Genomic DNA, 12,142 nt, shown 5'->3' on the forward strand with positions numbered 1-12,142 from the left:
ATGTTCCTTCTAGAATTGCTCGGTTGTGTGCTTATAGTGGAAGAAGGCTGTGAAAAACATGTCGAGTACGATGCTACGAAGAATATAATAATTGTTACTCATGGAAAGCAAGCGAGCCACGAGGTAAATGAAAACTGGAGAAAGAGAGAGAAGTGCCGAAATGAAAGAGGGAAAACCGTCGACGGTAGATACCTGAAAACCCGCCAACTTTTATTATGCATTCTAGACAGCTCTGATTATCCGGACCGTATAAAACTCAGTCAAAACAGAATCTGTGCTAAGATGGCACCGTGAGCTCCGTAGTGTATCACCATTTTATGGCACCTTTAACTGCAGGTTAGTATGCGGGCAGGCATATGGACAGTTTGTTTTCAAGTGGACGACTGCCGGGCTCAAGTAGCAATGCGGCAGTGAGCACTTGAAACGCATAAACACATCCACAACTTCAAGCTAATCATGGCAAGATTTCCCGCATTACCACTTACCCGCAGGATCTGATCTAGATAGATCGTAAGGATTCCTCTTTCTTTCAGTTGCCTACCGGGATATCGAATTCTCAAGATGCCTGGGACTATGGGAGATGGCTGAAATCAAAGGACAAATGACGACAGATGAGGTTTGATCCATGTGGGGACGGTTAAAGCCGGATATACGCTGGCTTTGCTGTTGTCAGCATTGCAGGCTGAACGAACGAGGGGAAAGTGGGACAAACTTGGAACATCGTCACTCTATCTCGATCCCAGCGGGCTGCCTTGGAAAAAACAGCAAAATGATTGACAGGCTGTCAAGGCTTTCCTGATTGCGGATATATCCCGCGTCCCAAGGTATTGCAAGTGTGTTGCTGCTGGCTTAGCTTCTTGACGAATTGCATGTTTGCGCTGTTTATAGATTTCAGATAATTAAAACAGGGTTTCATTGCTTATCTCAGGATGTATGACACATTGTACTGTACATGTATGCAAGATAAAAACTCCGAGGACGAGGTTATAAAGATAACTTGCCTAGTTCCATAAAGTTGATGCGGGCCTACTATCCAGATAGCAAACACAGGTAGATGCTGTAAACTGACGGAGGAATTTATTTTCCGCTCCGGCGTTTGAATATGGGAGCCTCCAATCCATCCCAAGAGATTATCTCCCAGCAGTATTCGTCCCTTGACCCATTCTGAAACTGTTCAACTCTTGCTTGCGAGTCATTTGATTGTAGCGAGGATTTGCGCTCCAAGGCTTGCCACGCCAACCCAACAAACTGGACCAGCTAGTAAGCGGGGTAAACTGATTGTCGTGCTGTTCTGCAGGCTTCAGGATGCAGTGTTTAGTACGATACATTTACATATACTTTCATGCACATGCAAGCTTGTGTGGAACAGGGGTGTGTGCTAATAACCTGAAAATGTGTTCCTCTTGAAAGCCCACAAAAGAATATATGGCCATCGCAATGTTATCGTAATAATACTGACAATGACTTGGCCGATTCATCTGATTGATAATATGAATAATCTTCACAAACCAGGGTCAGACGCCATTTCTACTACGGTACGAATTGGCACCTGGCTAAATCCGACTTACCCAGGAGTCTTGTTCAAGCAGTCTGCGCCGTTCCAGCATATCTAGTGGGGCGCTTAAAGCTTTTCAAGGAAGGTCGAGCAGCGTTTCTGCGGTATACGAGTCGGAGGCACCCAGGCAAACCATGATCAAGCCAACTTGCAGCGGCAGGGGACCCTGAAGCCTGTAGGTCTCATCCTCGGAGTTGGTGGTAACGATCTTCAGAAATCGTTTCCCACAATAAGATGAAAGCCCAAAATGATCGATGTAATGATCCCATTGGTCACAAACATTGCCTGGCATATCAGCCATCTCCACAGGTGCGATGATTGGGAATATTTGCGTCGTCGTGAGTAAACGGCTCTTCCAGACCCGTATTTTGTGGCTGTCCTAGAGAATTGGCTGATTTGCAGCTCGAACTAAAATCCTTAAATTTCATGGATATCGACGAGGAATGACGGGAAGGGTGGAAACGGAAAACAAAGATCTCCCGTTTTCTTTGCAGAATCAACCAGCAAAACAACGCCACAGAGCATCTCAAGAAAAAGGTTTGCCTGGCTTTCGTGTGCTTCTCGCTTCTCCTAGCTGCAAACAAATTCTTCTGCGGCCGACAGCTGTTGGTCAAAGGTTGATCAAAATTTCTCTGCATCCCTGATTTTCATCCCAGCTATTCCATACTCCATACAGGACCGATGACCATTAATGACTGAGATGCAGTGTACGGTTTCCTGCCAATCTTTTTTGCTCTTTCCCTTACACCATCCTCGCCAGAGTCTGCACGTGTATATTTTAATTGCCATCTTCAAGGATACGAATGGAGGAGAGAGAAAGGGGCATGAAGCTGGCTGGAGGGATGAAACCGCGCAGCCAGCTATCCCAATCCCCTCCCCTCTCAACTATTATTTTGACATATCACTCCAATGTAATGGCATACTCTGCTCCTCGTCTTGGGATCTGTGGTGTTACTTCTCTCAAAACTGTTTCTTGACAGCGACAAAACGGACAAGGTACGGAACCCAAAAAAAGAACATGAAAATGAAAATTTCAAGAGAATCACAAACATACAGAAAGGATAACAGACTGAGCCAGCATTTGCTGAGAATCCTATGATGAGCAATTACTGGCGATATGGAGATTTGAGGATGCAAAAATATGGCTGGGATTCCAAAGCAAGAAAATAAGACCAGAATAAGTTGCTTTGGTCTCTCCTTGTGTGCGGACAGATTTTGTTTGCTTTTTCTTGGCACATCTCTCTTCACTTCTGTGTCTGTGCTTTGGGTGTTGTAAAGTTTGGTCAGCAACGAATCAATTAACTCTTCTAGGAGTTGGGAGGGTTCCAGCTCTTTACTCCATTCCTCCTTTTTCATACGCTCCTTGTCAAGTCGTTCTGGAGGATATTCGGGGCAATTTGGAAACTAACAATTTTAACGTTAGTATTTCAGCAACGGATGGCGGAGATGAGGTGTATGTACTGTACCGTCGACCCCCACAAGCCCCAACCCTGGGTCATGCAATCCGTGGACAGTGCACCATTCCCTCTTCGAGGTTAGCCGCTCCTATTGCCTGCGTAATAAATGCGGCAGCGAGCTGGGAATTCATCTGCGTATCAGGACACATTTCGGTCCTCCGAAGCAGCGCTGCTCCCCCAATGCCATGATGGAGATAACAATGCAAACAAAGATGGTCTGGCGTGGCTGAACCACAACCTGATGCGAGGCGCTCTTGACACCTGGGTTGCTTGAAGCAAGCGGGGCCTAAACGACGTAAAAGAAGGGTTTGAGGAACCTTCGCTACCCCGACCAGTCACAACCCCCTAATATGATTTCCGGGATCTTGAGGCTACGATCCGCCCCCACCAAACTGCTAGCAGGAGGTCAAAACGCCTACAATGTGAACATCTTGGCAACCCCAACGACGACAATGGGATGGAATTTTGCATGCACAAGCGAGAAAATGCTATTAATCTTGCGCAATATCTGTGATTCACGAGGGCACAAACATGCTGTCCATTATGTACAGTACATGGACATGCACATACGTATATGCAAAGTACAGTACCTTGTACTCTTCTCCAATAGCCACGCGTCTCCATGGTTCGTTGCATGAAATTGCCCATGGCAGACCGGAATCTCCTAACCAGGCAGTCTGCGGGTAGTTGTTCCCGCCGATGCCAAAATCGAAGGTGACGGTTTGAAGAGGCGAGTAAGTCAGACCGGTGGCTGGGGTACCTCGAGATGGAAAATTTGAAGTATGCAATCCAATGAGTGGATGTACAGCACATGCCCATCAATGTACGGCAATCGGAACTTGGCAAAGCGTCTTTTGATTTCTTATCTTCAATGAGTGCATTCACAATACTGCATAGTTAAGGGTGGGTGCACCAGCCCGCCAATAGAACTATTCAAGTGAGTCCTCAGGCCTTTGAAGACCTACGCATGGACACTCTCCCTCAACTGCGAGAGCTAGGAATAGAACAAGTATCCGCAGGTTGGTGCTTGAATAAGGAAAATAGCGCTGGCTGTTGACGATTCAACACATTGCTTTTTAGCACATGATTTTTGGAAATAGCGTAACAGATGATATTTTGATTTATCTGATTGTTGATGCAGGCCAAAAGAAAATTACTCAAGAGAACCGCTGCTATGTTGAGGAGGGCAATATACCCGCAGTTCATAGACGCACAATGACGAGTTTTGACCCCGTCCCAAGTCTGAGGAAAGATCAAAGTTTATGTAAATGTATGATAAGCAGTATTAGCGGACTCAACGGTTGTCACATCCATGGTTCCTATGTCATGTGTCATTTCCTCAGTCGTGTATTCCGACATTTAATGTTTTTGACTGTTTCAACTCAACGATGTGTGCCTCGTTAAAGCACATACTCAATTCCGTAAGTGTGCTCGTCCCAGAACAACGTCTGAGAGTGGTGTCTCGTTTGAGATTCCATGACGGCCTGGCCAATATATAACCAAAGTGTTTCGTAACAAAAATGTGATTTGGTATTGTTCGTGGTGTGTTTGGGGAAAAGCAGTGATAAGTTGCTGGATGTGAGATGTCGTCCAGGCGATTGCACTGTTCAGCATATATAAGTGTCCCCGTTTGATCATTGTGTTTTGAAATTTGATTCTTAACATATGATAAACTGAATGTAAGGTATGTACACTAACGGCAATCCAGACGGATGGGTGGAAGGCTTCTCCAGCAAGCCGAAAATTAGTTGCCAACATTTCGCACACGCGAGCTCCATAGCCTTTTCAACTGTTGACGGTTAGATTGGCCGATCTGTGTGGGGCGGAGGGCTTGACGCTTGACTCAAGTTTGCCAATGCAACTGATATCACAAAGCAAACGCTTGTGTTTGTATCAAGTCGGACAAAGAATCAAATGCGGGATATTTGCTTGATATCCTCTATTGGTTTAACATTTCAAACTCAGCAAGCCTGATACCTTACCAACAATCACTACGTAGGGCGTTGCCTTCGCAGCCAAATACCCGGTGAAGTGTTCTTTTGCCGAATTGAACACAGGGACTGACGCGAATAAGGTTTTCAGTGGCCATTTCATTCCATCATTTCAGTGCTGGCCATAAGGATCATGCATCTGGATCCGAACTCTGCCTGACTGTTCCCGAAGCAAAGGGTTTAGGTATGTTTCTCGTATTCGATATATATAAGGTCTTCAATCCAAATTGTTAAGATAGGCGCTTTTGTGGCGATGTGCGCAAATATCCATCATTGGGTGAGTTAACTTCAGAGGAGATAATTCCCAAGTCGAGAGCAGCTTGCGCAAAAAGAACATATACTCAACATTCAATCGATTAATTCATTGCGGGCTGATTTTCACCCCAGGACTGCGCTCCTTGTATGCATTTGTGGCGCATGACGGATGCAATCACCTGGAAACAAGTATCTCAGACTTAACAGCCTGTTCCATTGTTCATCCATCAACAGGCACCTCTTTTGCTCGGCTCTGTATCGCCCATACATTGATGAGACAGATGTATCTGAAATCTGAACTTGGGGCCTAATGCCCATGAGTGACATCCTGCCTACCATCGCATCATGAAATCCCAGGCCCGCCGCCCACCATCGATGGGGCCTCCCCGCACGGGGCTTTGGCGATGGTGGCACTCCATAGTATTTTGCCTTTTCATCCGTACCGTTGCGCAGGTCACACTAAAGCCGCTAGTGAGCCAGCGCTAGCGAACACATCGTTATATCTGGCCCGCAGTCAACGCTAGTTTACCTGAGAGCCAGGAGGGCTGCAGATGCTTTCGCTGTTGGGGAGATAATCCTCCCGGAACACCCTCATGCAGCAGCCGCATGAGCGCTAGTCATGAAAAAGGCCATCGTCTGGGTCCCAACCCAGGCTTTCATGATGGATTTTCCAAATTGAGAAAAGCGCAAGCCAAAAGGCAACCTCGCTACCCTGGCGGCAGAAGGCCAGCGAAAATGAGCGGGCGATTTTGATTGAGTGACTGCATGCCATCCACAAACCATTGCTCGTGTTCATTTGGTCAGGTATCATGGCGAGACAATAATATTTAATCATAAGGACAGGAATAGCTGTCCGCCTGCCTCTGGCACTTCCACTTCATAAACTTGTCCGCTATTTTTCCTTCCCCTTTTTCGTTCTCTTCCTGAGCCAACGCTCGCTGGGCACCTCAGTTGCCCCTCCTGTTGGAAACCCCATGTTGTTTATGCAAAGGAAACCTGCCCTTTCATCCCTCCATCTCGCGCCGGACCATGGATACACCGAGCGCTCATGGAACCATACACCTCCCAGGGCGAGCACCTCAATCGCCGATTGCCGCAACCAGCAGTTGGCAACCGCTCTCTTAATCTCCTCATCTTCGGCCCTGTTGCGGTCTCCAGCGACCTCTACCAGTGAGGTCCTTTCTTCAGTGATAATTTCGCCTGGTGAGGATGATTCGAATCAGTACGCTCGTACTTGGCCATTCGATACGCGACCCAACCGCACTCCAACAGGAACCGTCGATGCGCTGAACTTCAGTTCGGAGTCGCCGCTTCAAAATAATAGTCTGGAACTATCCCCAACTTCCTCGCATTCTTCCCAGTCATACAGTTTTGCTGTTGTATCCTCTCCTGATACAGATATGACGGCGGACGAGGTGACACCAAAAGTGGAAGAAATAGAGGATGAGGCAGCCGTATCGCTAGAAGGAATCAATCAACAAGACAAGGACACGGATTTGCAAACGTGCTCTGCGGAGACTACAGCGCGAAATGTCATTGAGGGTCCGAGGAAACGAGGTAGACCGCGGAAACACCCATTACCAACACCCGGTCTAGCAAAAGTCGCCAAAGGAAGATCCAAAACTGGCTGTATTACTTGCAGACGAAGAAAGAAAAAATGCGACGAGACGAAGCCGTCTTGTTTGAATTGTCAAAAGAACGCGGTTGTCTGTGAGGGTTACCCAATGAAAGAGATATGGAAAAGTGGAAAGCAGAAAATGGAAGAGGGTACACACCTTATTTTATACATCCAGAAATCAGGACATCTTTAGAATTTCCGCTTACTGACTTATCCTTTCCATAGCAGTTCGAAGGAACTATCTTGCAGCCATCCCGCGTGGTCTTCCGATCTTGATAGATGGGATAGAAACGGATATTGATCGAAAATTTCTTGACCACTTTGTTTTCGACTTTAGTAGAGTTCTTACTCTCATTAACGACGACTCTAATCCGTTCAAGGAGATTTTGTTACCAATGGCCACTCAGCACCGGGGTCTTATGCATTCGTTAATGTGCCTCTCCGGATCACATCTTTCCACGAGAGATCCAGACCCGCAATTTAAAGAGCGTAAACACTATCACTTTGACCAGGCAATCACAAATTTAAGGGTAATAATAGCGTCGCAAGCAGAATCAGCCGATGAACCAGAACTTCCTGTAGATGATCCTATGATTGCGGCTACCCTCGCACTGTGCTTGAAAACGATATGTGAGGGAGAAACCAGAGGGGAGTATAGATCCCATATGGATGCCACCCGGTATTTCCTCCGGACTCACCCGCCAAAAAATGAAAAATTCAAACAATTCATTATTGAGTTTTTCCAATACCATGACATTTCAAACTCCTTAACTACTCTGGACCGCCGACCCATTTGCCTCACGGGTGACCTCCGCCTACCAGACTTTGTACCGCATGCTCAGGCTGGCGCACTCTTGGGCATTTTTGATGGCTTGTTCCACTATATATCAGAAATCACAGTTCTCCGTGATAGAATTCGACAGCGGATTATGCAAGATATAGAACCCTCGATCGACTACCAGACACTGAGCGAAGCTGTGTCGATTGACTCGTCGATACGAGCATGGGAGCCAATATACCCTCCAGATAATCCGAACTGGTTTGCGGCGCAGTTGTACAGGCAGTCGACATGGGTTTACCTCTATCGAACCATATGCCCCTCGCGCCCAAGTGAGAAAATAGCTCAAGTCGTGGATGATGGTCTTCTGTTTCTTGACCAACTTCCCATTGACGCTGGTGCCAATTCTATCATGTTAATGCCGCTGTTTCTGCTTGGCTGTTCTGCCTTCGAGTCTAAACAACGCGAGCGCATAAAGAGAGGTTTCGATAGCCTTCAAGCCTATTCAAGCTTGCGGAATATAGAACCGGCCTTTCGTGTTGTTGAGAAAGTTTGGAGAGTCATGGACCATAGTATTGAGGAAAGCTGGGATTGGGAGAAGATCATTGAGGATATGGATATGGATTTCTTGATTACTTGATGATTCCCTGACCTCCTTCCTTCGGTTGCTTACACTTGGTAAAGCCATATCGTAGGAAGATACCCGGGATATCATTTTTTGATGCATGGGCTCTTCTCTTCTTATTCATATCCATGCTGCGGCTTTTGCGTAACGTTTTCATTTTTCATTTTCTTTCCTTCTTCTCTTTTCTTTTTATTTTTTAACAAAACATTTCCTTCCTCCTTTGTGAGGGTGTTTGGACGCGGTGGCGTTCGTTTTAAGCTATTGAAAGCACGGAGTCAGGGGACAAATTCTAATTGCTGGCTATGATGGTAACGCCTTATCACAAGATTTCTTTACCCGTTTCTCCAGAGTGCTCTCTCGTTTCAGCCATCTCTACTGTGATTTCTAGCGTTTGTCGTGTTTATTTTTGCAACCGTGGATTTTCAGCAAGGCATCATGATGACGATTGATTTCGGGGTGTCACGGTTCTCACGTTTTCTCTTCGTGTATTTGTATCTTTCCCTTTTCAGATACTCCCCTATTTTCGCACCCTTTGTTGCGGATTCCCTATCCACAGTTTTGTTCTCCTGTTCGGATCGTGCGTCTACCCAGTTAGCCCCTCTCTTGCTGTGATGCCTTCTGTGGCCCTTGGCAAAAAACCGGTGCACCAACGGCATTTTGGACAAAGGGAACCTTTTCTACAATAATCCAAAAACCTCAGGGTGTAGGCCAGCAGCGAGTTAGCTTCTGTTTCATATTTGAGCAGTTCATTTTTATATTTCTCCGTTTGTGTTGAGAAAGGCAAAGAGGCAAATTGAGATCAGAACTGAATTGATTAGTTTTTGTATATATCATAGTTTGCCATGACTGATATTTTCGTGTCAGAGTTTACTTCCCGGAGAGCTTAACGGAAAACCGAAATAAAATCCCTGGACATCGAATTCCAATTCAATTTTCATTGCAGATTTTAGATTTCTCCCCTTGGATTCCACGAAGCAGCTGGTGGATATGGTGTGCAGTGACCTTGGGGCCTTGCAAGAATGACTTTTGTTTCTTGACGGTCGTAGATCGGATCGTCGCTGAGAGGTTTTCTTCAATATTGAGCTCTTTCTGAGGCTGTTGGTATAATGCGTGGTTTTTTATGTCAATGAGCAAGCCTGGAAGCTGTTCTACCTGGAGCCTATTTAAGCGTCTCCTTATCCATGGATATTTTAAAGAGGCACTCTGTTGGCTGGTAGGAATGCCCAGGCTTTTTTAATGTTATTGTCTCGGTTCGCCCATCTCACGTCTTTTTCCTTTGAAATTGTGAAAGTTGGAGATGACTTCCACCAATATCTCCTGGCGCTATTTCTGCTTTTGGCTGCTAAATCATGATCCCCTGCCTGATTTCAAAGATGGCCGACGCGGGGATGGCAAGCGGGCAGGTAACCTCTAAGCGAGGTTTTAGCGGCTGTAGCTCTCCGTCGAAAAGTATCCACCTCCGTATGAGCTTGCTGTTGAATCGTAGCCTCGCCAAGGGTAATGGCTTAGCGGAGGTTATATCGGACATGGGTTGAAGAGTAAAATGAACATAAGAACCGGCGACCGTCCGTCGATTCCTCTGCTAGCGATGTTCACAGTTTTTTTTTTTTTTTTTTTTCAAGGCAGGGGGATTTTGCCCTAAGAATAGTCAGTGAACAACAGTCCTCTCAACGATCTATTTTTGGATCATTAGCAGGGTGTTATTCCATCGCCGAAGAGAGCAGATTGTCGTTGTGGCCGTTTGAACATGGCAGTTGACCCAGAGAAGTTGATTGGTATAGTGGGTGGTCGGGGTGGATTATCAGCGAACGACCTGGAGGCTAATCTAGCCCATTTATCCCTTCGTGCGGTTCAACCTGTCAATGTAGAGGTCCGGGATCTGGTCGTCCGCGTTGATACAACCCCGCCGATATTTCAAAGTTCCCCACGATTTCTCTGGAACCGCATCCGATGCACGACGGACAGCCCTATCAAGTCCGTTCTTCACGGCGTCTCCGCAGATATGCCGCAGGGTAGTTTGACGGCGATAATCGGCGGCAGTGGCTCGGGGAAAACCAGCCTGTTAAATGCCATATCTATAGCTCGGCTGTGAATGCAAGTCGTGTCACAGACGTCCTGCGCTCGACGACTTTCAATGGCAATGCGGATATAAACTCCATTCGCAGCGCGTATGTAATGCAACAGGACATACTTATACCGACCTGACTGTGCGGGAGACTCTCCAATACTCAGCGGATTTGAGGCTTCCCCCCCCGACTACCCAAGAGGAACGACGAAGTGTTGTCGAACAAGTCATTCTGGAACTGGGCCTGAAAGAATGTGCAGATACCCGGGTTGGAAATTCTGCTCATAAGGGATGTAGCGGAGGAGAGAAGAGACGCACAAGCATAGGTGTTCAAATGCTTGCGAATCCTTCTGTCCTCTTCTGTGATGAGCCGACAACGGGTATGTTTTGATTAACAACCTCCCTAATCATTTGTAGTAACCAAGTGGAGGGACCGCTTGGCATCTTACCAACTGGTACCTCAATAGTTCCTTGCAAGGATATGGCAAATGCGTTTCCTAATTATTAACTGATGGTTAGGGCTGGATGCTACAAGCGCCTTTCAGATCATCAGGACACTAAAAGGACTCACACAGGATGGAAGGACAGTTATAATATCCATCCACGCTCCTCGATCTGAGATATGGGGTCTCTTTGACCGTGTGGTGCTGTTATCACGGGGTTCGGTCCTTTATAGTGGAGCCGCAGACGCCGCCATACTTCATTTTGCGGAATATGGCCATCATCTTCCTGCTTTTGTCAACCCAGCAGAGTTTCTAATCGATTTGGCAGCATATGACAATCGATCGGAAGAAGCAGAATTAACATCATCTGTTCGCGTTGAAGCATTAAAAGATGCTTGGAAGGAAAAGGCTATTACAGTGGCGGTCGATGATAAATCTGATCTGCAGGTTCCCGTTGATCGACGTGTGTTCAACATCCTACCATCAAAGAATGTTGATTTTCGTCGACAGTTTCGAGTGCTGACGGCACGGACCTTTAAAGTAACAATAAGAGACCCCATGGGAGTTGCCGGGAGTTTCTTCGAAGCCATTGGTATGTCTGTCATCACCGGCTGGATTTTCCTTCGATTGGATCTGAGTCTAGCAGGAATACGGTCCCGACAAGGCAGCCTTTATATTGCCAGTAGTTTAAACGGCTATTTGATTCTGCTCTATGAGACTTTTCGACTTACCACCGACATCCAAGTTTTCGATCGAGAGCGAATTGAAGGTGTGGTAGGTGTTCCGTCGTTTTTATTAAGCCGGCGTGCAGCACGGTTCTTCCTTGAGGATCTACCAGTGCCCATGTTGTTCTCGGTAATATTTTATTTTATGGTTGGATATCGTCTTCAACCTGCTGAGTTTTTCATGTTTCTAGCACTCAATATCCTTACCCAATATACTGCCGTCACATTTGCCACTATATGCGTAGGAATCTCAAGGCATTTTCCTGGCGCTAGTCTGGTAGTGAACCTGTCCTTCACGCTGCAGTCTATAGCCTGCGGCTATTTCGTACAGTCAAATCAGATCCCCGTTTATGTGAGATGGCTGAAATGGATCACATATTCGTTCTACACTTTTGGAGCTTTATGCACCAACGAATTTATCGGATCTCATGGCCCAGCCTGGGGCCAATTTTACGGCTGTCCATATTCAGTTGATCCTACCGATCCCCGTTGCAAGGAATATACCGGAAGATTTATCATGGAGAGCCTTGGATTACCACCAAATTGGCTCTGGCGCCCAGCCCTGATATTATTCTCCTTCCTAATGTTTTTCTACATTGCTGCAGGGTTGATCCTTCAGTTCAGAAAAGT

At 46.4% G+C, this 12,142-nt stretch overlaps 3 protein-coding genes across 3 annotated transcripts; 2 read left to right on the plus strand and 1 right to left on the minus strand.

Annotated features, from left to right (window-relative positions):
* Positions 1–3,543: 3,543 nt before the first annotated feature.
* HCAG_05435 (conserved hypothetical protein) lies at positions 3,544–8,294 on the plus strand (the record flags this gene model as incomplete). The annotated part of the gene is made up of 8 exons (XM_001539918.1): positions 3,544–3,637; positions 3,700–3,746; positions 4,093–4,282; positions 4,721–4,810; positions 5,095–5,187; positions 5,616–5,729; positions 6,108–6,815; positions 7,102–8,294. 8 exons carry the CDS (start codon positions 3,544–3,546, stop codon positions 8,292–8,294), a joined length of 2,529 nt encoding a protein of 842 aa, XP_001539968.1.
* Positions 8,295–8,598: 304 nt separating this feature from the next.
* Positions 8,599–8,935, minus strand: HCAG_05436 (predicted protein; the record flags this gene model as incomplete). Its single annotated transcript, XM_001539919.1, has 2 exons — positions 8,599–8,663; positions 8,752–8,935. The coding sequence occupies 2 exons, from the start codon at positions 8,933–8,935 to the stop codon at positions 8,599–8,601; spliced, it is 249 nt and encodes an 82-aa protein (XP_001539969.1).
* Positions 8,936–9,652: 717 nt separating this feature from the next.
* On the plus strand, positions 9,653–11,793 carry HCAG_05437 (conserved hypothetical protein; the record flags this gene model as incomplete). The annotated part of the gene is made up of 6 exons (XM_001539920.1): positions 9,653–9,776; positions 10,061–10,253; positions 10,361–10,447; positions 10,522–10,724; positions 10,864–11,561; positions 11,758–11,793. The coding sequence occupies 6 exons, from the start codon at positions 9,653–9,655 to the stop codon at positions 11,791–11,793; spliced, it is 1,341 nt and encodes a 446-aa protein (XP_001539970.1).
* Positions 11,794–12,142: the final 349 nt, after the last annotated feature.

This window comes from Histoplasma capsulatum, genomic scaffold (genome assembly GCF_000149585.1).
Source record: "Histoplasma capsulatum NAm1 scaffold_5 genomic scaffold, whole genome shotgun sequence".
Lineage (NCBI taxonomy): Eukaryota > Fungi > Ascomycota > Eurotiomycetes > Onygenales > Ajellomycetaceae > Histoplasma > Histoplasma mississippiense.